At 32.8% G+C, this 26,857-nt stretch overlaps 1 protein-coding gene across 3 annotated transcripts in view; it reads left to right on the forward strand.

The window, feature by feature from the left end:
• Positions 1 to 279: 279 nt before the first annotated feature.
• Positions 280 to 26,857, forward strand: part of ABCD2 (ATP binding cassette subfamily D member 2) — a 116,556-nt gene continuing 89,978 nt past the window's right edge. The window contains exons 1-6 of one of the 3 annotated variants that reach the window (XM_074325836.1): positions 280 to 1,551; positions 3,091 to 3,271; positions 11,070 to 11,191; positions 14,041 to 14,209; positions 14,951 to 15,045; positions 18,783 to 18,928. In XM_074325836.1, coding sequence (XP_074181937.1) covers positions 619 to 1,551; positions 3,091 to 3,271; positions 11,070 to 11,191; positions 14,041 to 14,209; positions 14,951 to 15,045; positions 18,783 to 18,928 — 1,646 coding nt within the window. In that variant the 5' untranslated portion in view covers positions 280 to 618. The remainder of the gene's footprint in view (positions 1,552 to 3,090; positions 3,272 to 11,069; positions 11,192 to 14,040; positions 14,210 to 14,950; positions 15,046 to 18,782; positions 18,929 to 26,857) is intronic. The other 2 variants (XM_019736340.2, XM_019736330.2) reach the window with 2 other exon arrangements.

Below are 26,857 nucleotides of genomic sequence, written 5' to 3' on the forward strand. Positions count from 1 at the left end.
TTCATTTTATGTTGATCCTCAGCTCCCTGGTTCCTACTCCCTTATTTACGTTTTATAGCTTTTGGAAATCTCCCTGTCTTTTTGCTCTTCCCCTTAAGGTATCTACTAAAACCTTAGAGAAGAGATGTATGGTCTGAAACTTATCTGGGTTTCTAAGTGACGCTGAGCATGCTCAGTAGCTAGAGCAGGTTTTGTCGCCAGCAGCTTCCCTGATTCGACCTCTCCAAAAATAGACATTTAACTCTCTGAACTCCTGTTTAAGGATGTAATTCGTTTTGCTCTCTCCTCATTTTCAAGGTTCAGAGGGAAGCAGCGAGGATTCCAAGGTCCCACCGCCCTCACAGCCAATGAGGGGCTTGCGAGGGAGGAGCTTGGGGCGGTTTGTTGCAGCTTGAGCTTCTGAGGGACTCATCCCCAGTAGATGCAGTGGAGTCAGAGCTCTGCTGCTTCTGTCACAGCAGAACAAAATTAAAAACAAAATCAAAAACAAAAAGCAGACGAGAAGAAACGTTGCAGAGTATGGAACGCTGTAGGACTTTCTGAAACATTTGCTGGGGATCCCGTGGAGCATGATCTTTTAAACAATTCTTTTTGAAGCCGGTTTGGGTAACTGGGAAAATGATACATATGCTAAATGCAGCAGCTGATCGAGTGAAATGGACCAGATCCAGTGCTGCTAAAAGGGCTGCCTGCCTGGTGGCTGCGGCATATGCTCTGAAAACCCTCTATCCCGTCATTAGCAAGCGTTTAAAGTCTGACCACAGGAAGAAAAAAGAAGCTTACCTGGATGCAGGGAACAGAGAAATACTGCATTGCACCGAGATTCCTTGTAAAAAAGCTTCGCCTGGAGTGAATGCAGATTTTTTCAAACAGCTGCTAGAACTTCGGAAAATTCTCTTTCCAAAACTTGTGACCACTGAAACGGGGTGGCTTTGCCTCCACTCGGTGGCTCTGATCTCAAGAACCTTTCTGTCTATCTATGTGGCTGGTCTGGATGGAAAAATCGTAAAAAGCATTGTGGAAAAGAAGCCTCGGACTTTCATCATCAAATTAATCAAGTGGCTTATGATTGCCATCCCTGCCACCTTTGTCAACAGTGCGATAAGGTACCTGGAGTGCAAATTGGCTTTGGCTTTCAGAACTCGCCTAGTAGACCATGCCTATGAAACCTATTTTACAAATCAGACTTATTATAAGGTTATCAACATGGATGGGAGGCTGGCAAACCCTGACCAGTCTCTCACTGAGGATATTATGATGTTCTCCCAATCTGTGGCTCACTTATATTCCAATTTGACCAAACCTATTTTAGATGTAATACTGACCTCCTATACGCTCATCCAGACTGCTACATCCAGAGGTGCCAGCCCAATTGGGCCCACCCTATTAGCAGGGCTTGTGGTGTATGCCACTGCTAAAGTGTTGAAAGCCTGCTCTCCCAAATTTGGTAAATTGGTGGCTGAAGAAGCTCATAGAAAAGGCTATTTGCGGTATGTGCACTCCAGAATTATAGCCAATGTTGAAGAAATTGCTTTTTACAGAGGACATAAGGTAAGAGAAATTAAGGTGATGGGTGAAATATGAGACTGTTTGAGTGGTAGATACCATCTGTTGTACTCTCGATGGACCCACTTCTTTAGAGTTTTAGATTCCTATTGCATCTAAACCTTTATTAAAATACATGCTCCATTACCCTGTTTAATCACAAGCTGTTTAAAAAATTATAGAGTGCAAACTTTCCTAAAGTTTCATGAGAATAAAATGTTCAGCACTCTAAAAAAGTCTGCTTAGCCTCAGTTACCCAAGTATGCTCAGAATTACCTCTAAAACATTTTCTTACAACTTAAATCCTAGTTTTTAAGAGGTAGTTATAGAGCATTAGAAGAAATGTGTTTTCTTTTGAGACGGAAAATTCAGGGTAGTATTTCATTGTTGTTGCTCTTTTGTTTTTCAAGAGGGAAAAAACCCTGTGCTTTCATATGAAAGGCAAATTTGACAATTTTGCGTGTCTGGTCAGTGATGGATGGTCCTAAGTCCTAAGAAGTACAGGAGAGTGTATCTCACACATGACAGTCCCATTACTCTTAGTTACTGTTCAAGACCATATTTTGACAAAAAGCGAAGCAGTGAACTGAAATTTTGTCTAACTTTGATAGAAAAGCTAAGATTAGAAATGAGGAGGAGAAAAGAAGTTCCAGAAAATTATTTTAAATATGAAAGATATTCAACACTAAGCAGGTCCTAAAATAGTTAGCCAAATTGCATAAACTTGCAGTGCATGACAGTAACTTCATATTGTTAAATATGACAAATTTTTAACATGATGCATCTGAAATCTTAATACAAATGACTCGGCAAATAAAATATTACGGTATTCTAAAGTTGAAAATGGTATTTTAATTATCGAGCAGCATTACTTAATTTTTGAAGCATCATCAATTATCAAAATTTTTTTAAAAAATTATGGCAGTACCAATCTGAAGAAGAAAATTTAAAGCAAATTTAGGACTTCTACTCCCACTTGAACATCAGCCTCATGTGTCATATTAATCATATTGATTTGTCAGTCTTTTCCAATCATTGAATTCAGTGATGTAAATTACAATATACTATGCTTCTTGCATTTAAGATTAAGATTTAATAAATTGAGTTAGTTCAAAACTGGAGTCTAATTATACATGTATAATGTGTATCATGTGTGGCATATGTTTATTTTCAGCTATTTTTGGTACAATCGAGAAGGATGATGTTCTGACATTGTTTATACATGTCTTACAGACTATCATTTATAACATCTTATATATAATTTCAAAATCATAATTATAAATCACTTATATATATTTATACTTAACATTATATTTACTGAGTGTCTTTTTTTAATATTACATGTATGATATTAATGTATGATAAAACGAGATTTAATGACTAAATCCAATATTAATCTGTATTTATTGATTGTTAGAATAATAGATAATACTATACTAAGTAAGACAAACTAATAGGTAACTTACGTTTAAAGAAAGTCCGCAAGCATACAATATTTATTTTTGTAGTCCATGCTGAGTTAATTAACTCTTTTTTCCTCTATAGGTAGAAATGAAGCAGCTCCAGAAAAGTTACAAAGCTTTAGCAGATCAGATGAACCTTATTTTATCCAAACGTTTGTGGTACATCATGATAGAGCAGTTCTTGATGAAGTATGTTTGGAGCAGCAGTGGACTAATTATGGTGGCTGTACCTATTATCACTGCAACTGGCTTTGCAGATGGTGGTAATGGCATTTATGCTTAATCTCAAATATGTTTAACATTATTTCTCTTGAAGGTATCAGTGATGATTTTGTGTGAGTGAAACTGTATGTAGCCTTTATTCTTTAGTTATTAATATTCAGAAACAATGGCAGACTTTGCAATATCCAATAATAAGACCAGCAATAGGAAAAGAGGACACAAGTGGCTCAGAAGACTTTTGAGTTCTGAGATATGTCAGAGATCTCTGATGCAGTGTTTCTGGGACTTGTCATTCAGCAGTTTTAATTATACTGCCTAATATAGAATGAGTCTCTAGCCTAACATTTAAACTCAAAACAAATCAATGGCTTTAAAAAGAGTACAAGTTCTACCCACACTTCAGTTATGCACATCCAATGCATTCAGTCTATAAATATTCTATAACTGGATCTACCCTGATTTGTGATTTGAAAAGTTAACTACTGCATTAGGCAATCAGCAATATTGTTTCAGGGAGTGCTTCATGCCATGGAACAAAGTTTCCTCTACTTGCAGGTAGTATACCGGGGGTGCCAAAAATATGTTTACAAGTGGATGCACACTTTGGTCAATGTTGCTCAAGCAGTAGTTCACTATAATCAGAGTGTCTGGATGCAGATGGTAACCACTTTGAGCATCTCTTATGATTGCAGAAGTCAAACGTGACTAATCATCTTTTGTTATCGGTATATATTGAGTATTACCAATTTAATAGTTTTTTCCTTTCTTAAAATGTGTACACCTTTTTTTGGCACCCTCTGTACATAACCTCCTATGTAACATGATTTGGGCATATCGTGGGGGTAGGGGTTGTCAAGTTCTATCACCATCTCAGTGTCTTTTACCAACGTTTTCATACTTTGGACTAACTAAGAAAGATAAGGGCAAAAAGGACGGCATTAAGATGTTGTGTCATACTTGAGGAGGGATTGTGGGTCTTAATTGGCAGCGACAAGGGGGAATTAAATAAAGAAGCAGCATTTTCTGCTCTCCCTCTAAAATAAAACATTACTCCTCCTCTTTGAAAACCACTTGACCAAATTGGCCTTAGTGTTGAAGACAAAGAGCATGGGCTTTGTAGTGAGATAGAGTCTTTCTCAACTCTTGCCTATCCCTCTACTTGACTGTATACTCTTACCGTGTTTCTCCAAAAATAAGACGGGGTCTTATATTAATTTTTGCTCTAAAAAACACATTAGGGCTTATGTTCAGGGGATGTTATCCTGAAAAATCATGCTAGAGCTTATTTTCCTGTTAGGTCTTATTTTCGGGGAAACACGGTAGTCATGTTAATTAAATTCTCTGAACCTCAGTTTTCTCATATATAAAATGAAAATCAAAAAAGTCTCCTTAGAGGGTTGTTGTGAGGATTTAATAGAATAATGTTTATAAAATACAGAGCATGCTCTTGATATTATTGATACATGGTGACAATTATTACGTAGAAACCAAAGGAAACACTAAGAATAATTAACAGAATTCACACCATTTTGCAGTTATTTTTGGTATAGAAATAAGAATTAGTAGTTATTTGTTTGAAGACAGCTAATAAAGACAAGTGAAAAAATTACTATATGCTTTCGTATTTTAAAACAGTGCTTCAATACTTTAACCTATTCTTAAAAAGTGCTTGCCAAATTTGAGTCATTCTTAACCTAAAAGTGTTAATTTTAGTAATTATGATTTATCAATACCATGTAATAAGTGCTACACATATACTAAATATGCTCCACAACTCAAAAATAGTGTATTTTTTCTGTTTTAATGTTTTCAAAATTTATTTTTTTTAAATATTTTAAAAGTTTATATTGAAAAAAGTGTTGTTAGTAATAGTATTTTTAGGCTTAATCTTTTATAATGAAAGAAAATAAATTTCTTTTTCAAGAGTATTAATGAAAAAAAGACACTTAAAACCTGTGGTTTTAAGATTAGTTTTTCTGAGAAATCTGACAAAATTATCAGATATTCATAGTGAATCTCTCTAAGTATATAGATATTTTCAAAGTTTCATATATAATGTGTATTAGCAACAACCCCAATTACAAGATTATGATGTAGTTCTGTTAATCCCTGGAAGCACTGGTCTTATTAGAAAACCCTGGAGTAAACATAGAACAGAGAAAATGCAGCTATTAATGGTGACAAATTAACCCCACAGAGACCAGAAAGAAGTAAACATTGTATGCAAAGAATATAACAATCTTATTTCTACAGATGATGTAATAAACTATTTAAAAATAAATCCCACACATCCTGAAAACACCATATTAAATTAAAGAAATAACATTAAAATTTTACATGGAAATAATCACATAAATGCAAGTGAAACAAAGTGATTTTTAAAGCTTCTTTTCCAAATAAAATTTTATACAAAGAAAAGCAATATAAGAATTTCATAGAAGAAAATGAATTCATATAACACGAGAGTGTGCTTTTGTAATTTGTAAGTTTACTATATGTATGCTTATAATGTTTATAGGTATGTGTTTACTAAATATATTTGACCTACAGTGACAACACATGAAAATATTATCACTTTACTCAGATAAAATAATTTATTTTTTTAGATAATGATATATCTTTGAGGCTTTAGTTCTTAGAATTGCATACCATACAGTCTAATCTAGTTTTCAATTTTAGTTTATTCGTATGCCCTGAGTTGTCCCCTATACTAGAGATGAATTAAGTGTGTGATACTATATATGTTTAAGGCAAAAATAGGTGGAAAAAATGGTTGAATGACAGAGGACTGGCAAAGAGAAAAGGGAGAAAAAGTAGGACAGAAGAAAGAAAGAAAACAGAAAACAATAAGAAGCAAGTTTAAATCTTGACTCTGCTATTTAATAGTATTTATCCTTAAGACAGTTATATAAACTTTATATGCCTCGGTTTTTCTATCTTAATTGTAAAGATAATAATAATATATATAACACAATTGTTATAAAATTATATATATAGTATTAAATTTTTATATATGTATATGGTATTAATGTGCTTTGAAACAGTCCTTGGCAAGTAATAAGAACTTAAGTGGAAGCAATTGTTAATTTTTAGTATATTCTTACCATGTGGGCTCTGGAGTCAGAGGGCTTGGGTTCAGGTGCTAACTCTTGTTTTTAGGTTGTTACTATGGACAAATCGTTTGACTTTTTTATGCTTCAATTTCCTCGTTTTCAAAATGGTTGTTAGGAGGATTAAAAATCGCATATGTAAAATTTAGAACAATGCCTGCCTGCCTCATAGGAAATGTTCAGTAGGTGTTTGCTGGCATGATTATTGTTGGTAAAGGAGCAAGACATTTGCAAGTGATTAGGAAGTTAGAGGTAAAAATGCAGGTAAGAGGAAGAACCTGTATAATTTGGGGGGGGAAGAGAAAAGAAAAACAGTACAACTGAAAGTGAAATCTTACGGTATGGATCAGTTTAAGTTTATATTCAAGTTCCTGTTATAAAACTGCATATGGAATCATGCCACTTTCACATCACAAGAGGAACTTACAGGTCACCTAGTTTGGAATCCCAGATTTGCCTGTGGTCACTCATAGTTGGCAGAAGCACTAAGGATAGGAGACATTATGTAATCCCTAGAGCGTTGCTTTTTTCCCCCTTTACCATGCTGCCTCCGGATTAGCTATATTGGAACTTATTCTATGTCTCACATTGTAATGCCAAATAATTGAAATATAATTTTATATTGTGGGTCAATTTGGATATGATTACTCTCCTGTTGACCAAATACTGTAGCAGTAATTTATCTTACCGATACATATCGAAGACTTACTTTCTAGCTATAATTAGCTATGCATATAAATAGCTATAATTTTTAAAGTACGCGTATAGCATGCATACCAACAAGGACACAATTATTAGTGTGCCATTCAATGAACTGTCACAAAATCAACACATACACATAATCACCACTCAGAATAAATAGAACCTACTTTCATCCCAGAAGTCCCCATGCCCATTCCAAATCTTATCCTCAGCCTCCCATCCCCATCCCCAGTTATTCCTGCCCACCTCCCCCTACCATGCCACAGTAAAGGTAGCTATTTTACTGACCACTTATTAGTATTTCCTGGTTTTTGAACCTTATACAAATAGTATCATACCATACACATGAGAGTTCTAATTGTTCCACATCTTTGTCAATATTTGATGTCAGTCTTTTTCATTTTAGGCATTACTATGAGTATAATAGTGGTCCTTCATTGTGCCTTAATTTGGATTTCTAATGACTATTGAGGTGTAACACTTTTCATTTGTTTGTTGTCCATTTGGATAGCCTTTCTGTGAAGTGCCAGTAAGTTTTTTGGTCATTTTTAAATTGGCTTATCTGTTTTTTCTTAGTGATTTGTAAAAACTCTTATATATCCTGAAATGAGTCTTTTGTCAGACAGGTAGACATACACACACACACACGCACAGTCTCAAATGTGTTTTCCCACTCTATTCTTTCCTTTTCAGTCTCTTAATGGTGTTTTAAGAGAAGTTCACAAATTTAAAATAGTTTAATTTATTAATCGTTTTCTTTGTGTTTAGTGATTTTATCTCTTAAGAAACATCTGCCTAACTCAAAGTCAAAAAGCTATTCTCGTATTTTCATCTTCTAGAAATTTACTGGTTTCACATGGAGATCTTCAATCCAATTAGAATTCATATTTATACTTGGTATCAAGGTCGTAAGTTTTTGCTGAGATTTGTCAAAGTGACAAAGATAAAAAGTAAATGAAAAGAAATAAACTCAGATTATAAGTCCAGAGGAAAGAAGTACAGAGGAATAGCCTACATTTTTTTTAATTAAGAAAACTAATAGACAATTTTCTTAAAGCAGTTTTATGCTTACAGAAAAATTGATCAGAAAGTACAGAGTTCACAAATACCCACTCCTCCCCCACATTTACCCCTATTTACATATTGTATTAGTATGATACATTTGTTATAACTGATGAAACAATATTTATATATTATTGACTGAAGTCCATAATTTACATTAGGGTTCACTCTTTTACTGTAGAGTTCTAGGGGTTTTGACAAATCTACAATGACATAACTTAGGTTTTAAATCCTTTCTCACCTTTTCAGTGAAATAACAACATATGTGACCATATTTCAATATATATTTATTCACAGAGCTAAAAAGTAGCAGTAAAATGAGCAGATATGGTATTAAATATTAAATCCTTAAATGCGGAACTTTTGACAAAATATTTAAAATATTTGGTGAAGAAAATAAAATGTGTTGAGCTAGGATACAAAATAGGTGAGTGCTTCAGGTCATACATTTATATCTCTGACACTGAGGAATCTGGCCTTGTCATAGAGGTTATGCAGTTGGCTGTTATGTGCATGGCAAAATACTACTGGCCCTGCTTTCACAGTACCTCCCAGAGACCAACCAGTAGAATAAAAGTCAAATGAAATCTCTCCAGGACTATTTGTAATTATGTTGCTCAATGCATGAAGAAAACCCAGTAGGCATTAATTTGCCAAAGCAGCATAGAAAGCACCATGCCATCTCAACCACAAGCCCATCTGTGCTAGTATTTTTACTTCTTAACAGAGGCTGTCAATGAAAGCTACTCTGAAACCCCTTTTAACTCAAATTCGTAAAATCCCATAATTATTTTAGACCATCAGGCAAATTCTCTGTGAGCCAATACTAAGCACATCAACTGATATATTAATTCACTATTTTGGTAGCTTTGTGAGAATCCTTTGGTAATTTTTTTTTTCCTGTGGCTATCTAAATTGTATCACACGTTTAAATGTGTTTAAGTGTGTCTACATTCTGTTCCCAATCTATTTATCCAGTCACGTCTTTCACTCCTCAATTCTACCAGTGCTTAAAGCCTTTCTTTCTACATTCTTCAATGAAACTAACTTCAAGGGAAATAATGGTAGTTCTCTAGAGCAGTCTTAAACAGTAGGGTTGGAGGGATCATACTGGACTATCATAAAAGATCCCAATGAACTCATGGTGATTCTGATACTCAAAGGAAATCGGTGTCTAACACCAACTTATACTGTCTCTTGACCAAGCTATTTATCATTGTTGGCATTGCTTGAAATTTCCCTTCTCTGTGCCACTGCTTATGCCATACTCGTGATGTATTAAAATTGTATATGGTCTTCAAGACCTCACTCACAGTCTGCACCTCCATGCAGCATTTCCTATCGCTTGTAGGAGGAAACGTTTTTTAACCTCCTCCAAACACCTTGCGTTAACTCTCATTCTAGGCACCTTTGTGGGAACTTGTCTTGTCTCTCTTACCAAACTAAGCTCCTGAAGGAAAGAGTCTGAAAATCACGTTTATCTTCGCATGTCCTATAGCACTTCCTAATTTCTTGCATATCTAGGTGTTTAGTAAATACCTGTTGAGTGAATTTTAGCTTGTATTATGCATGGATCCCTTTCCAACTCAGCTGAGCTGTCTATGAGCAAGTAAAGATGAAAGTATCTGGTAGTCATAGTGGGGCACAAGTGAGATAATTGCATTGCTGTGGAAGGAGGAAAAAAACCCTTTACACTGAGATAAATCAGAGAGAAATAAATATCAAAGTGGGCCTATGGCTATCTACATTATTCTAATCTCTTCATTAATTTACAGCACTTAATTTATAACTTTGAAGATAATCTATAAAAGGACCAGATAGATAATCAAATTGATGGAAAGGTTAAAGCAATGACCTGGAGAGAATAATTTTGAAGAACAAGACTAAATTGAGTAGATATGCAGTAATGACTAGAGAAAATAATAATAGCTAACATTCAGAGCACTTATTATTATAGGCCATGGATTAGGCTAGCACTTCACTTGTATTTCACCTTTAACCCTCACATCAACCCTGTGAGATAGCAATTGTTTGAGGTAGTACTGCTATTTTCCTCATTTACATATGAGAAAATAGACATGGAGATGATAAGTGGCTTACTCTACTTACTTTAGTACTTGCCAATATGTAGTAGAGCCTGGATTCAAACCTAGTCTGACTCCTGACTCTGAACCATAATTTTTAAAAAGCAGTAATTTAAGATGTTCATCCATCCATCCATGCATCCAGCCACGCATCCATCCATCGATCCATCGGCTTAATACACATTAAAGAGTACTAATGTGTGAGACACACTGCTGAGCACTAGGAATAAATAAAACACACAGTTTTGACCCTGAAGAAACTTATAGTCATTAGAAAAACTAGACAAGGGTTTGCACTGAAATCTGTACTAAATAGTTAACTCTTGAAGAAAGAGCCAGGCAAAAAAGTAACAGATATATGTTAAAGTCAGAACAAATCATACATGCAAATATCAGAGGGTAAATAGAGGATAGCATATTTGGGGCGCTGCTGTACTGTAAGGTGAAGGTTGGTAGAGAAAGGTAGACAGAGGCCAGATTATGAGGGTCAGCTAATTTGCATTTCTATTAAAGAAACCACACTAGAAATATTTGCCTATATTCCAGTCAGTTGTATTTTATTGACCAAATCAGTAGTATTTTATTGCCTACCTATAATGACAGGGTGTTGGATTTGGAAAGGGTTGAAAGAAGGCTAAATGAAAATAGTCTTAATTCCTATAGATTTAATTGTTCTAAATCTCCTTTTAGAAAAATAATAAATGGGAACTTTAAATAAAATCTGGTACAGCTACTGTATTTTCAGTAATTCATTAAATGTCTAGGAAATTGCTGATACTACTGAAAATTTTACATATGGTTGTTTTAGCCACAATTTCATTTGTGTAAAAAAATAATTTAGTTACTTGGAAAAAATCAATAGTTTTATTATTTGCGTTTAGATTTAGAGGATGGCCAAAAACAAGCTATGGTTAGTGAACGGACAGAAGCCTTTACCACAGCTCGAAATTTGTTGGCCTCTGGAGCTGATGCTATTGAAAGGATCATGTCTTCATACAAAGAGGTACTCGTGTTTTTTTGTTGTCAATTTGATTAAAGTAAGATATGTGAAAATCAAACAAATGTAAATTACCGGATATGCTTACTATTTTGGAAACATTTTTTCCTCTATCAAAAATTGCTAAGAGTATAATCAAGACAAAGGACGGCAATTCCCAAGTGTATTGCTGCTAATACCCTTTAATTTTTACACTATCACTTGTTTTTCTGTCTATATATGAAATACGTGTTTTTAAATTTTGAAAAAAGTCCTAGGTGTAGATTCTGGAGCCAGAGTGCCTAAATTTAAATTCTTGCTCCAGTATTTACAAATTATATGAATTTAATCAAGTTTCTTAACCTGTCAGTCTCTGTTTCCTCATCTGTAAAATGGGGATAATGATAGCATTGACTTTCTAGTGTTGTTGTGTCTTCATGCATGTATAATATTTAAAACAATATGTATTAAGTGCTCAATAAATGTTAGCCAATGATTTTACTTATATACCTTGCAAACTTTCATAACGAGTGAAGCCTCACCAACTACATATAAAAGGCTCTGGTGATTTCATCTTCTGCCTGCCTTCCCTGCAGAGTCTGGGTTTTCCTTCTCTATGTTCACTGTACATCTGGTGCTTTACCACATTATACTTGTCTATCTCCTGCACCAGACTTGAGTGGAAAGCAGAAATTGTCTTACTCATTTTTACATTCCTAGCATTCATTTTAATGCTTGGAATATTGTACGTGGTCAACACATATTTGTTGAAAGAATGGTAGTAAGACCTAAAGATATCATGAGATTAAGATTAAAAATCCCTTTATTTAATTGAGATAGACTGATAATATTCCCACGGACATTCTTTCTCACCACTCTGTGGCTTTTGCATCAATATAAATTGCCAGATCATCATCATAGATTTAGCTGCCTCTTAAATCAGCCTTAAATAAACTACAAATTTTGTGATTTGCTGACAGAACTTTTCAGTCTCATTCAACAACTGATTTATTGAATTGAGTTTTTTTGTTTGTTTTTGTCTTTAAAAAAAGTACAAAGTTATTTATAGCCACATTGCAAAAAACTCAGTAATTTTTTTTTTTTTTTTTTTTTTTTTTTTTTTTTGTCAAAATAGTAATTTTGATAATCGGGAGACACAGGTTTTGAAATAGGTTTTTTTGATATATTACTTACCATTAAAATTAAATGACCAAACAAAATTTTCTCCATCTCACATTAAAATACATTGCTATCTAAGTCAGGAGGAATATCATTTCATTTTTCTAGATTGTCTCCAACAAAATAAGTGATTCATTTTGCTTTATTTTGCCTGAATATGCTTTGAATCATAGAATGTTCACTTCCAAAGAATCTTATTATTGCTCTGACAGCACATGAAAGCACCATGATGCGTTCTTTGCTGGCCCCAAAGGGAGCAAGTTTCCTTTTTAGAGTTAGAGTCCCTGTTTTTTACATCCCAAAGTACTTTGTCCACAGTCACATTCTCAGTTTTTTTTGGATACTCTTTTCCCACTCCACCTTGTGTCCTGGTCAACTATTAACTCATTGCCTCTTGCCATTTTATAATGGACCTCTACGTCTGGTTTTGGATTTTTTTTCCTGTGCAAATATATTTACCCAAGTTTCTTTAACTCTGTTTTTCTCTTCTTGGGAATTCAAGAGCTTCTTTTAGATAACATTTTAGAAATTACCCTTTGAATAGAAATAGTATTAATATATAGAAATGAAATACTAATCGAATTACAGACCTCTCACACACAGTAGAGACATGCGGTAGAAGCTTCTAACAATAACACCTATTCATTTACTGTTTACGTTTTGCACACACAAAAATTCTTACAAAAATGTCAGCAATGTTGTATTATTTCACAATTTATTATTTAAGAAATATTTATTAGTGACACACCTTGCTTATTGGTACCAATTTCCTCATAAACATTTCTATAAAGGAATGGTTTTTGTGCTTTGTTTTCGCTGAGAAAGATGGTTTTGACAGGAGATGAGTCACATTTCACAGTACCTTAATAACAAGGTGTTCTTTTAATAGAAAAACAGCTGGAGATTCAATCTAAATTAGACAGCTGGCAGAATAGGAGCAAGAAACCTCCTGTTGAGCATTATGGACTAAAGCAGAGATTTACCTCATCTTATTTTATAAACTGTCCTAGAAAAAAAATCATATTTAATGTTTTTCTTTGGGCATATACATCATGCTTGGCTTGAAAAAATCTGAATTGTGCGGTTTGAACTGAACGTGATTTGAAGTTTTCACTGAGCTCACTCTCAGCACACTTGCTGAGCTCACTGTCTAGCAAAGGTGATTTCTCTGGCCATGCTTAGGAATTTGGACAATCAGTTTGACTCAGAAACATTCACTTCATAATAAGAAAAAATATATTTCTCTTCTATTTAAAATCTTCCATTTTAAATTGAAAAAAAGATACCAAAATAAAGGATCATTATTTCATTGAATGAACTTAAACTTTTCACAAAATTTCTAATTTTCTGGAAGTGAAATGTGTCATGTTAACGGGTTAAACATGAAATTTGATTGAAATATTTTTAAGTCTCACTAATATTCTGAATTTTTTTACATTTCATTTTAAACCCTGACTTGAATAATTTTTTTATATATTTTATAATTCCAGTCAAAGTTACACTGACACCTTACTATGTTGCTCTCTTGGTAAGCTTTTTACTGTTACTTGTTTTACTTATCAAATGTGCTATCTATTTTCATGTATAATAAAATAGGATCTTTAATGTTAAATCAAGAAGCTTAGGTGATTACATATTTATTTAAAAGTCTGTCTTGGGTATATTAATTCTATGTTATTTCTCTGTGTCGGTTTTAGGTTACTGAATTAGCAGGCTATACTGCTCGAGTGTACAATATGTTTTGGGTCTTCGATGAAGTGAAAAGAGGCATTTATAAGAGAACTGCTGTCGTGCAAGAGTCTGAAAACCATAACAAGAATGGAACTAACCTAGAATTACCCCTCAATGACACACTGGAAATCAAAGGTTTTAAACTCAAATGTTTTTATATTTTTCACTAAGTATTTGCTTTATCAACAGAACAAAAGTTTTTTAGAAAATAGCTTTCAAAAGTTATCAAGGAACCAACATTTATTTATTTAAAACAGTTGTCCCTAAAGTTAGTGTTGCAATTTGAGGAGTGGTGACTAACATTACCATAAAAATATATATATATGTATATTATGCTACTTTTATTTAGGAGAAAATTTCTAGAATTATTTTTGGAAACTACTATATGGCAGAATGAATTGTTTGCTTTTAAAATTAAAATAACAGCGCTGGAGCTAATGTCATATTGTTCTTCATCACTGTGTTATTAAGCTTAAGTTTGGCTAGCATATTTTTCAAAATTATATTATTCCATGTCTTAATTCCCTTTTTGTAGCACTGTGTTTTTTCAGTACAGAACATTAATTTAGAGAAATAAGTAGTTATAAAGAGTATGGCAGGGTTACATAAGATAGTTTTGCTTTGCTCTTGTTATGATTTTGACATCAGATTATTGCAAAATAATGTTTCTGAGAAAGATTTTCCAAGTAGATGTGTCAAAATGTCCAAACTCACATTAAACTTTGCTTTAAATACAATTACCTATATTTACATTTTTTTCCATTATTTATTCCTGTGAATTATCTTTATAATAAATTTATTATGCTGCATTATACTTTAAGTTAGTTAATTAGCAATAACTGTGATAGCTTTTGTAACTTAAACTTTCCCTTACAGGAAAAGTTATTGATGTGGATCATGGAATTATTTGTGAAAATGTCCCCATAATTACACCAACGGGAGAAGTGGTGGCTTCCAGGCTAAACTTCAAAGTAAGATGATATTCAAGAATCTTCTGATTGTTGCCATCACACTAACACAAAACAACTCAGAATTCATGTACCTTATGTTAAATACTTGGAGGAGCATATGGAAAGGAGGGGAAATCAAGAAAGGTATGCACAGTGGCTCAATTACAGAAGCAGTTACTTCCTCAGAAAAGAGAGAAAAAGAGAAATTTGATTTCTTTTGCCTTATTGCCATGTTAAAAATCAAAATTATAGTGCACTGAGAGCTATACAAGGTAGTTTTTGAGAGCAATAGGAAATGTCCTCAGACATTAATATCTGGAAAAAAATTTTAATTACTTTTCCTTATAGGAATTACTCAAAAACTATGAGCCTATATTATATTTGCTAAATAAAATATGAGGACAGAGGGCATTAGCAGGTTTATTTCTATTAATGCACAATCTCGAAATTTAATTTGTATTTTAAATAATCACATCTTCTGTTAGGAACAAATAATCAGAAGATTCGTGGATTGGAATTTTCTTTTTAATTCTATTGAGAGTAAGAGTTGTTTGTTATTTACTATTTTCTGTCTTGATTACAAAAGTTAAGATGTAAAAATAGTTAATAGACCTGAGGCCCTGATTTAAATCGTTGTAAAATTCAAAGATGAATTTTGGAATTCAAGCACAAAATGATTTGCTAATAAGCAGTAATGACTGTAATGAAAGCATTTGAGCTTAGTTCAAACAAAGACATGACTGGACTTGATAAAAGAATTACAAACATGACAATACGTGTGCTAATTATTTTAGCATAGACTTTAGGTTTAATTATTAAAAATGTATTTGTAAATGAATAAGATTGCTGTAAAAGGACAAGAAGCACTGAACAGGGGGAAATTCTGTGTTAATAAATATAAGAGAAATTGTGTTTTAACTACAATTTGATCGGGCTTTGTTTTTCCATTTATAGAGTGATTTAAATTTTCTATTTATAGAGTGACTTATTAAATCACTCCTATAGAGATTTAATTATTTGGATCTGAACAGGAGTTCCAGTTAGGTGCTAATGATGTACCATAATCTTAAATAGGTTTGAAATAAAACACTTGAAGAGGCATACATGGAATGTTTATTAATAGTTTAGCAATTTATAATTTATGATTTTTTTATAGACTTTTTTGTTCAGGTTAAAAATTGATCTAAGTATCAATTTTTACAATCAATTTTATGATTTTTATAATCAATTAATATAAACATAAATTTTTATAATTGATACTTATATCAATTTGTATTAATTTTTTTGTTCCACTTATTAAATAGAGTAAGAGTCTTGAATTCTGCCACCTACTAACTACATTATTGTGGTCATATCACACTCCTTCTGTAAAAAAAATTCAGAACTCACTGTATATATAAAACAAATTTAAAAATACATAATCTGATGAAAGTATCTTATACATTTTGAAGATCTACAAAGATATATGTTATTATAGTACACTTTTATGAATGTTTATTTCTGACTCACACAGAAATTTTGTTTACAGTCTCAGGTCTCCAAAATATAATAGAAAGTTCTGTTTGCTCCGCATGGATTGACACATAGGTTTTTAAAGAAAAAGGTTCTCATCCTTTTCTTGGCCTTTTGAACTTAAAAATCATTTGGAGAAGAAAATTCAGTAAATGTGGGAATTCTTTTTGCCTCACACTCACTGCTTACTAAACATAAGAAAATTTATGCTAAAAAATATGAATGTAGAAAAGTCTTCTATTATTCAAAATGTGTTAAAATTCTAAAAATTACTAACAGAGAGAATAACTCTATTAAAATATTTTGGGAATGTGCCTTTCGCCATGGCACATACCTTTAAAAAAACTCATTTGGGAAGTATTTACCTGTAGGCTTCTACAAAATTTAGCTTCCTTAACCCTCTCTGTAGTGAAAGAGCACAGCAAATCAAAAAATTTATTCTTTCTGTGTTCTTCCCAGGATTTTCTTCAAACTTTATTCTATTGAAATAACATTTTAGTTTGGCTACAGTTTATATCTATGATCAGATTTTATAGGTTCAAGCTTGCTTCTGTCTTACGTCTCTGTGGTAACTGTCTTCACTGCCTAGAATGCTCTTCTCCCAGATCTGACTCGTTGCCACTCGTCACCCATGCTCAGCCAAAATGTTACCTCCTCAGAGAGGGACTTTGCTGACCACCCCATCAAAAGAAGCCACCCCCCAATCTCACAATGTCACCATCTTCCCTAACAAATCATCCTCTTTTGCTATCAGAATAGCATTTATAACTACTTAGTTTTTTGTTCATGTGTTTATTGCCACCTTTCTTTACATTCTTTAGAATGTAAGTTCCATGAAAACAGAGACTTTATGCTGGGCAACACTGTATCGCCTGTGCCTAGAAGAATGTTAGGCACATGGTAGACAATGCAATAAATGTTTGCCAAGGAAATGTTGAATTATTTAGACAGACTATGAATCGAAACCATTTTTCTTCACATATACTTCTTATACACACTCCTAATTCCTTTATCTAACCTCCATCCCAACCCTTCTTTTTTCCTTCCCTTCCTCCCTCACTCCTTCTCCCCACCACTTTCTTTCAACAAAAAGATTTCAGCTTATGTTATACACAGCAAATGAGTCAAGGATAGATATGGAACTGGCTGGTCTCTTATACTGACACAATGCGAGTAATATAATAATCTTTCATCCTTGAGTCTTTCAATATGATGTACTCTACATCATTGATACTTAGATATTTGTATCCATACTATACAAGGATATATCTACAGACATACTGTAGATTTCTTTCCCTCATACTTTCATGCTATAGTCATTTTAAAATCACTGATTATAAAATATAATTTGTTCTTAGAAGTATTAGTAAATCAAATTTTTTAATGGTGTTTCTTTTCTTTGTTCTTCATAATACCCTTCAAATACCACACTAAAACAATTTCCCAATCCTGTTGTGTGGAATGAGAACTTATGATATTTAACTGTTAAATTTAAATGATAAATAAGATGAAAAATTCGAAAGAGAAGTATGCAATTAGTAATGGATAAATGACTTTTGTTTTATTGTTATACATATGTATATGAATACATATATATATAAATATGTATTTATAGTTGTTTTAATACGTCCTTAAACATATGAGACTAAATTACAATCCTCTGTCTTGGTTTGGTAAACATATGTGAATAAAACAGAATTGGAATAATTTTATCTCTCTGAATATAGGCTTTTGTGATTTCTGTAACACTTCAGAATGCTGAAGTACAAAATTAAACAACCCAGCTAGCTCTTAGAATAACTGTGCTTTATAGCTAATAACTCCAAATGACAAATACAACAACGTTTAAATTCAATATAAATGTAATCAAATATTAATATAAATAAAATAAAATTTAATATTTAAGTTTAAATTTTAACAATTTATTTTCCATGGGATCATGTTTCTACATATCTTTGTAGTATCTGATGACAAGACCTCAATTAAAATTTTGGAAAGCCAAAATTTTGCTCATTTCAAGAAAATTCATTTTCTTTGAGATTGGATTGATTTATGATACTTTTAGCTTCAGAGCATAGTCAAAAGCCAAATTTAATGCTCTTAATCCTGATACATTTTCTTTAATTCCTTACCCATCCTAGGTTATCATGTGCTTGAAAGATTTTTTTTTAAATAAATCACTTTAAATGCTGCCAAATGAAATTATTTTAAAATATTGCAGTTTGTAATTTTATTTCTTACTTTAGGTACAAGAAGGAATGCATCTTCTGATAACTGGTCCCAATGGTTGTGGGAAAAGTTCTCTCTTCAGAATTTTAAGTGGGCTCTGGCCTGTGTATGAAGGAGTCCTCTATAAACCACCTCCCCAACATATGTTCTATATTCCACAAAGGTAGGTCTAATTTTTTTTGTGTAACAAGAAACAATTTCCTTTTTCTCTTTAATTATATTGATTCCTTAGGCTCTTCAGTGTTTTAATATTTAAGCATGTCTTCATTAAGAGAAGCTTTTAAGGAAATAAAAACGCAATTGTTCTAAAAAAATTTTATTACCGATTTATATATAATAGTTTCCAGGACAATACCACTTCTTTTCTTTTTCACATCTGCTAGATATAATGAATACTCAAAGACTATACGTGTTAGTCTCAAGGAATAGTTCGTCTTCAGAGAATAATATGATTGCCTTAGATGTCAGATTATTACTTCTCACAGATAAAAACAGTACTTAGATAGTATACTGATCTCTCCATCAAGCTGCATACATTCACATGTTCTAAAATTATTATTCCCTTATGTTTTAATAGCCTCTGTAAAATAGTCTTTATAACAATTATGCTTATGATTAATTAATTATTTGGAAATACCTTAATTAAAAATATTTTACTCTAAGAATGAGTATAAAGTAAGCCTAGAAATTGTAAAAGGAACATTGTTTCTTCTGAAGTCTTTAGTCAGCTTTCTTCATGACAATATAGAAATGTCTAAACACAAAGTTATGCTTGAGAATTTGGAATATTCATTGTGAAAGAAAGAAAATGAACGTAACAAATATGGTGCTATCACATGTCTCTCTTGCCCCATTTCCTTTGTCAGAAAGTACTTATACCATCCTGCCCAATGGTCGAAGTTTTAGACCATACGTTGTAGTCAGGCAGGTGAAGTTTTGTGGATTTTTTTCTTTAAAGCAAGACTTATGGTAGTAGTAGGAAGCTATGTGAAGTAGGAGGGTGAAGAACTGCATTGGCAGTAATAAAATATTGGATGTAAATAGTGTCATGGATACTCATAGTTAACATAAAATAGATAACATCTTGTGACACCAGAATCTTTGTCTTTTTCTGTGTATCCTTCAAAGCCCTTGTGGGAAACCTTCTGAATCTGAAAGCTAAATTATACTCGCAAAGTTTAAGTTTCAGATACTAATGTGTTAAGTTGACTGATTTTTATTTATTTAGGTTATAAGGCATAAAATCATAAGGAAAATACTCTTTTATATCATAGAATTCTACTCTCAATGCAAATAAAATTATATGCATAAATTTTAGATTTTTAGCTATTTCAGATTTCATATGTAATATGAAAGCTACAGTTCTTGACTATAACTGTGACCTGAGCAATATAAAACATTTCCAAGGCATAAGAAAGTACGTAATCCAGGAAAGTCATCCTTCAGAAATGAAAGCAAAATAAAGACTTTCCCAGACAAAAGCTGAGGGAATTCATCACCACTAGACCTGCCTTACAAGAAATGCTAGAAAAAGTTCTTCAAATTGAAAGGAAAGGATACAAATTAGTAGTAGTAACATGAAAACATACGAAAATATACAATGTACCGGTAAAGGTAAACATGTAGTCAAATTCAGAATATTCTAATACTGTAATATGGTGTGCCAACCACTTGTATAAAGGTTTAAGGACAAAAGTATTAAAAATAACTATAGCAAGCATAGTTTATTAATGAATATGTAATATAAAGAGAGATAAATTGTGACATTAAAAACATAAAAGTAGAAGTGTTTGTATGCAATCAAAGTTAAGTTGTTATTAGCATAAAATAGGCTTATAAGATTGTTTATGTAAGCCTCATGGGAACCACAAATCAAAAACATGTAGTAGATTCACAATAGATAAAAAGAAGGTAATAACAGCATACTACTACAGAAAATCACCAACTCACAAAGCAAGGCTGCAAGGACAAAGAAAGGAACAAGAGAACTATAAGACATCCAGAAAACAATAAGATGGTATTAGTAAGTCCTTAACTATCAATAACTACTCTAACTATAAATGCATTGAATTCTCCAGTCAAAAGGCATAGAGTGAGTGGATGGATAATTCTCTATATACTGCCTAGAAGAAACTCACTTCAGCTTTAAGGACACTCATAGACTGAAACTAAAAGGATGCAAAAAGATACTCTATGGAAACCAAAAGAGAGTAAGAGTATATACTTACATTAGACAAAATAGACTTTAAGGCAAAAATGGTAACAAGAGACAAAGAAAGTCATTATATAATGATAATGGGGTCAGTGCATCAAGAACATATAACAATTATAATATATACAAATCCAGCATCAAAGCATCTAAATATATTATGCAAATACTAACAGATTTGAAGGGAGATAGACAAGAATAGAATAGTAGGGAATTCAGTACCCCACTTTTAACAATGGAAGTATCATTGAGACAGAAAAATCAACAAGAAAACATTGCACTTGAATTACATGTTAGACTGAATTTACCTAACAGACACATACAGACATTCCATCCAACAGCATCAGAATACACATTTTTCATAAGTGTGCATGGAATATTGTCTAGGAAGATCATATGATAGGAGAAAACAAGTCTTAGCAAACTTATGAAGATCGAAATGATACCAGGTATTTTTTTGAATCACAATAGTGTGAAACTACAAATCAGTAGCAACAGGAAAGCTAGAAATTCTGAAACTTAAACAACACACTCCTCAGCAACCAGGAGTTGCTCAGAAATGAGAGAGGAGACATTACAACAAATACCATAAAAATACATAGGATCATAAGAAACTACCATGAACATTTATATGCCAACAAATTGGGTAACCTACAAGAATTGGATAAATGCCTAGAAATGTACAACTTATCAAGACTGAATCAGGAAAAAATAGAAAATATGATGAGATAACAAGTAACGAGGTTGAATCAGTAATTAAAATGGGCCAAAGAAGAAATCAGAGAAATAAAAAATACCTTGAAACAAAACAAATGGAAACAACATACCAAAATCTGTAGGATGCTGCAATAGCAGTTCTAAGAGGGCCATATATAGCAATAAACACCTACACTAAGAAAATAAAAGAGAGCTATCAAGCCTAACTTTACACCTCAAGGAAGAAAAAAAGAAAAAGTGAAGACCAAAGTTAGCAGAAGCAAGGAAATAACAAAGATCAGAACAGAAATTAAATGAAATAGAGACCAGAAAATAATTGAAAAGATCAACAAAATTAAGAGCTGGTTATTTGAAAAGATAAACAACATTGATGAGCATTTAGCTATTCTAAGAGCGAAAGAAGACTCAAATAAAATTAGAAACGAAAAAGATATTAGAACTGATACCCCAGAAATACATAGGATCATAGGAGACTACCGTGAACAATTAGATGCCAACAAGTTGGATAACCTAGAAAAACTGGATAAATGCCTAGTCATATGCAATTGAACAAGACTGAATCATGAAGAAATAGAAAACATAAATAGAACGGTAACAAGTAAGAAGACTGAATCAGTAATTAAAATCTCCCAAAAAAGAAAAGCCCAAGACTTCTGGGTTTCACTGGTGAATTCTGACAAACACTTGAAGAAGAATTAATGACAATCTTAAACTCTTCCAGCTAAAGAGGAGGGAATACTCCCAAACTCATTTTATAAGGCCAGCATTACCCTAATACCAAAACCAGATAAAGGCACTACCAGATATGAAAATCACAGACCAATAGCTCTGATGAATGTAGATGCAAAAATTGTCAACAAAATATTAGCAAACTGAAATTAACAGCTCATTTAAAGAGTCATACCATAATCAAGTGAGATTTACCTCTGGGATGCAAAGATGGTCCAACATGTGCAAATCAATGAATGTGATGCACCAGATTAATACAGAGTCTGACAAGTTCGTGAACTCATCCTAGAAAAAGTGTTACATACCTCATTGATGAATATCACTACCTTCAAAGTACTCCCCTTGGGAAGTTATGCACTGATTCCATCACCTAGTCCACCCTTCAAAGCAATTTTGGAACTTTTTCTGGAATGGCTGTCAGAGCTGTCATCGTATTACCCTTGATGTCCTGAATGTCATCAAAAAGTCTTCCTTTCAATATTTTCTTTATCTTTGGGTAAAGAAAGAAGTCATTGGGGGCCAGATCAGGTGTATAGGAAGGGTGTTCCAATACAGTTATTTGTTTACTGGCTAAAAACTCCCTCACAGACAGAGCTGTGTGAGCTGGTGCATTGTCATGATGCACAAGTCATGAATTGTTGGCAAAAAGTTCAGGTCGTCTAACTTTTTCGTGCAGACTTTTCGGCACTTCCAAATAGTAAACTTATTTAACTGTCCAGTTGATACAAATTCATAATGAATAATCACTCTGATATCAAAAAATGGTTAGCAACATCGTTGCAACAAGTTCACGAACTTAATTGTCAGGCCTCGTACAAGTGAACACTTAGTCAATGTTACTCAAGCAGTAATTCATCATAATTGAAAGTGTCTGGACGCTGATGGTAACTACTCTGAGCACCTCTTGTAATTGCAGAAGACAAACATGGCTTGTATTCATCTTTCATTGTCAGTATATATTGAGTATGACAATTTTAATACAGTTTTCCTCTCTTAAAATGTGTATATACTCTCTGTATATGCATATATAATGTATATATACATATATATGCATGTATATGTATATACATACATATATATATATATACTTCAGCCATGAGAAAGAAGGAAATCCTGCCACATGTTGACAACATAATTGAAACTTGAGGGTGTTATGCTAAGTGAAATAAGTCAGACAGAGAAAGAAAAATACCGTGTGATATCACTTATATGTGAATTCTAAAAAAGCCGAACTTGTGGAAACAGTGTATAATGATGATTACCAGGTGTGGGAGAGTGAGGGAAACGGGGAGATCTTGGTCAAGAGTCAGACTTCCAGATAGAAGATGAATAAGTTCTGGAAATATAATGCACAGTATTGTAATTATAGGTAACAATAATGTATTATATAATTTGAAGTTATTAATAGAGTAGATCTTCAATGTTGTCACCACAAAGAAAGAAATGGTAATTATGTGAGGTGGTAGAAGTGTTAGGTAACTCTAGGTGATAATCATTTTGCTATATATAAGTGTATCAAATCAACGTGTTGTATGCCTTAAACTATACAATGTTATATGTCAATTTTGTCTCAGTAAAGCTGGAATAATAAAGAAAAACTACCACTGAACTGTATACTTATAAATGTTAAGATGTAAATTTTATGTTATGTGTATTTTACTACATTTTTTTTTAAGTGGGGGAAAAAAGGAAGTGTTTAAATTCCAGTCTTTGCCCTCAGAGAAACCTAACTGTTATTTTGAAACAAACATAAATCACTGGGAAACTTTTTCTTAGTTATGAAATTTACTGTTGCCTAACCAAAAGGTCAACTACAACTTAGTTAAGGAGAAAAGTGAGAATGAAAAGTATCTTTTAAGGCTAAAATATTTCTTAATAATTCCTGTTAAAAGTCATTTTGTCTTGATTATATAGCTTTAAAAACATGAAAATGTATATTTATGTTTAAAATCTCATTGGACCAATATCTTGCAAAAAAAACAGAATTTATTTAAATGCATGTGTAAATGAAATGTCCAAATGTAGTATATGTTTGTCGTATTCTAAAAGCTGCTAACTGATTTTTTCAAGTAAATTTGAAAATAATTTGATATGTTTTTATGGCTTTTTTTTTTTTGGTAGACAGAAGGAAGATTTATTAAAGTAAGAGAAGGTTTGGCTGGGCAGAATCTGCTGGAAACTAAATTTTTGTGATTTAAAAGAAAGCTGCTACAAGCTATTTCAGAATTGTTAGTGGGGGGAGAGGGGGGATCTAGAAGAGAGTAAACGGGGTCTAATATATGGTGATGGAAAGAAAACTGACCCTGGGTGGTGAACACACAATGCTCACATTGTGTAGATAATTTACAGAATTGTACACCTGAAACCTATGTAACTTTACTAACAGTTGTCACCCCAATAAACTGTAACTTAAAAAAAAAAGTTGTTAGTAGGTAATCTTAAATATTTCTTCTTAGGACATTCTCATTAATGAATATTACCTAATATTTTAATGCATTAATTTATAGCAGTAGAATATTGGTTAAGTACTAACATGCCAGAAAAAAACTGTAAATTGAATATAAAATTGAGTTTTATATACCAACAGAATATTCTTCATAAGTCACAAACAAACCTTTATAATAATGGTTTTTACTTTTTGTGATTGAGAGGCTTCTTGCTTGAGGATAGATGCCTTTCGGCAGTGGTCAAATGTACATTGTTCAGGAAAATGGAGAGGGTTTTGTTAAAGTGGTTTTCTATAATAATGTCATGTAGTGTAGAGAACAAGAAAAGTAAACTACTGAGGGAAAAAATGTTTTAATGAAGCATGTTAGGCCACTTATTTTTTTTAACTGAATCTCTAGAGAATGCGTCTGTGGCTCAGTTTGCAAGCTGGGAAACCTGAATTCCTAAGAAATTGTGAAATTACCTCAATATTCTCCCAGTCACTATCTTGTAATACTTTAGCAATGTTAATAATGAGGACTAAATCAAAGAAATCTGGGCCTTAGTTCAAGAATACAAATAAAAATTTGTGGTAGATAAGTTACTTTCAAAACAGCTTTCTCTCATCCTGTCTTCATTAGTGATTGGATATGATAGCTATTGGAACATTTGATAAGTTTTAGCAAAGAAATAGTTCATCTGAAATGTAGAGTTAGCCACTCTAAATCTATGGTATGGTATATGGCAAAATGCTTAGTTTTGCTCAGATATTACTTTTAGAAAATATTTTGGCAATTTCAGGCTATTTGAGACTGAATTTCCTAAGCAATGTGACTATACTCTAAACTGATGATTAAAACTCATTGTTCCCTACTGTATTAGCCATCCTGACCCTCAGGAAAAATCTTCCCCTTGGATATATATCTTGAATTTCTTTTGTCAATTCTTGGTGCAGTTTCTCTGTCTTCCCAACTACCTTAGGGTAGATTTATGATCTCCTCCTCTTCCTTTCACTAATTCACTAACTTGTGGCCCATTAGTCACTTAGTAATTCCTTAGTACATCTCTGTCTTCAGCCCTTAAAGCCTCAAAAGCCCAATCTTTTATTTAGTTGTTTAGTTCACCTTCTAACAAATTATGATATACTAACATTCACCAAAATGAGAGAGTGAAACATTTGGTAGGGGTTTGGAGAGCAGAGAATGAAAGAGAGGAAGGCAAGGAGGGAGGGAGGAAGTAAAGAGGGAAGGAAGGGAAGAAAGGCAGAAGATAATAGGTGTTTACTCACAAAAAGGTAGCAAAATCTTGGGTTCCTTTATACTACTTTTTTTTCCTCCAAAGGATCATTTATATACACCACATTATCTCTCCTCAGCAACAGTCTCCAGTTGGGCACCAACCTACCATGTAATTCTGTTCCCAAAGATTCTGCTCTCACTATCCTTCTTGGTAGAAATATCTCGGGATGGAAATTTTAACCATGATCTTCTTACTACTCAAACCTGTATTCCTAAATACTTACACCCAGGCCAACAGATTGAAATAGATTTCGACTGCCTACAATTTTGTATGAAAAGATAACTTGTACAAACTTCTGTACACCTTTGACTTTGGAGTCCGAGAAGTAAAAAGTTAGGAAAGTGAAAGAAGGATTGTATTATATGGAAGAAATTCAATTTGACGAAGTACTTTTTTTATAAGAAAGGAAACAAAGAGAAGGAAAAAGGGGGATGGAATCACTGAGATATTGTACTTCATATAGTGAGGAAATTATTGTACTTTATTATTTGTCAATGCTCTATTCTTGTTTTTCTTTTTTTAAATTTTAACCAGTATTAAAGCTCTGCTATAAGATACTACAGTGGATAAACAATGAGGAAGACAGTTACTTGCAGTATGTTGCTTATGTCAAATTTGGTTTTAAACAAAACATGCAATTTACAATAAAAGCCAAAATAACTTCCTCAAGAAAGGCAAGAAATGCAATAGATGTTGAAAAGGAGGAAAAAT

The sequence above is a fragment of the Rhinolophus sinicus genome, linkage group LG02, assembly GCF_036562045.2.
Source record: "Rhinolophus sinicus isolate RSC01 linkage group LG02, ASM3656204v1, whole genome shotgun sequence".
Taxonomy (NCBI): Eukaryota; Metazoa; Chordata; class Mammalia; order Chiroptera; family Rhinolophidae; genus Rhinolophus; species Rhinolophus sinicus.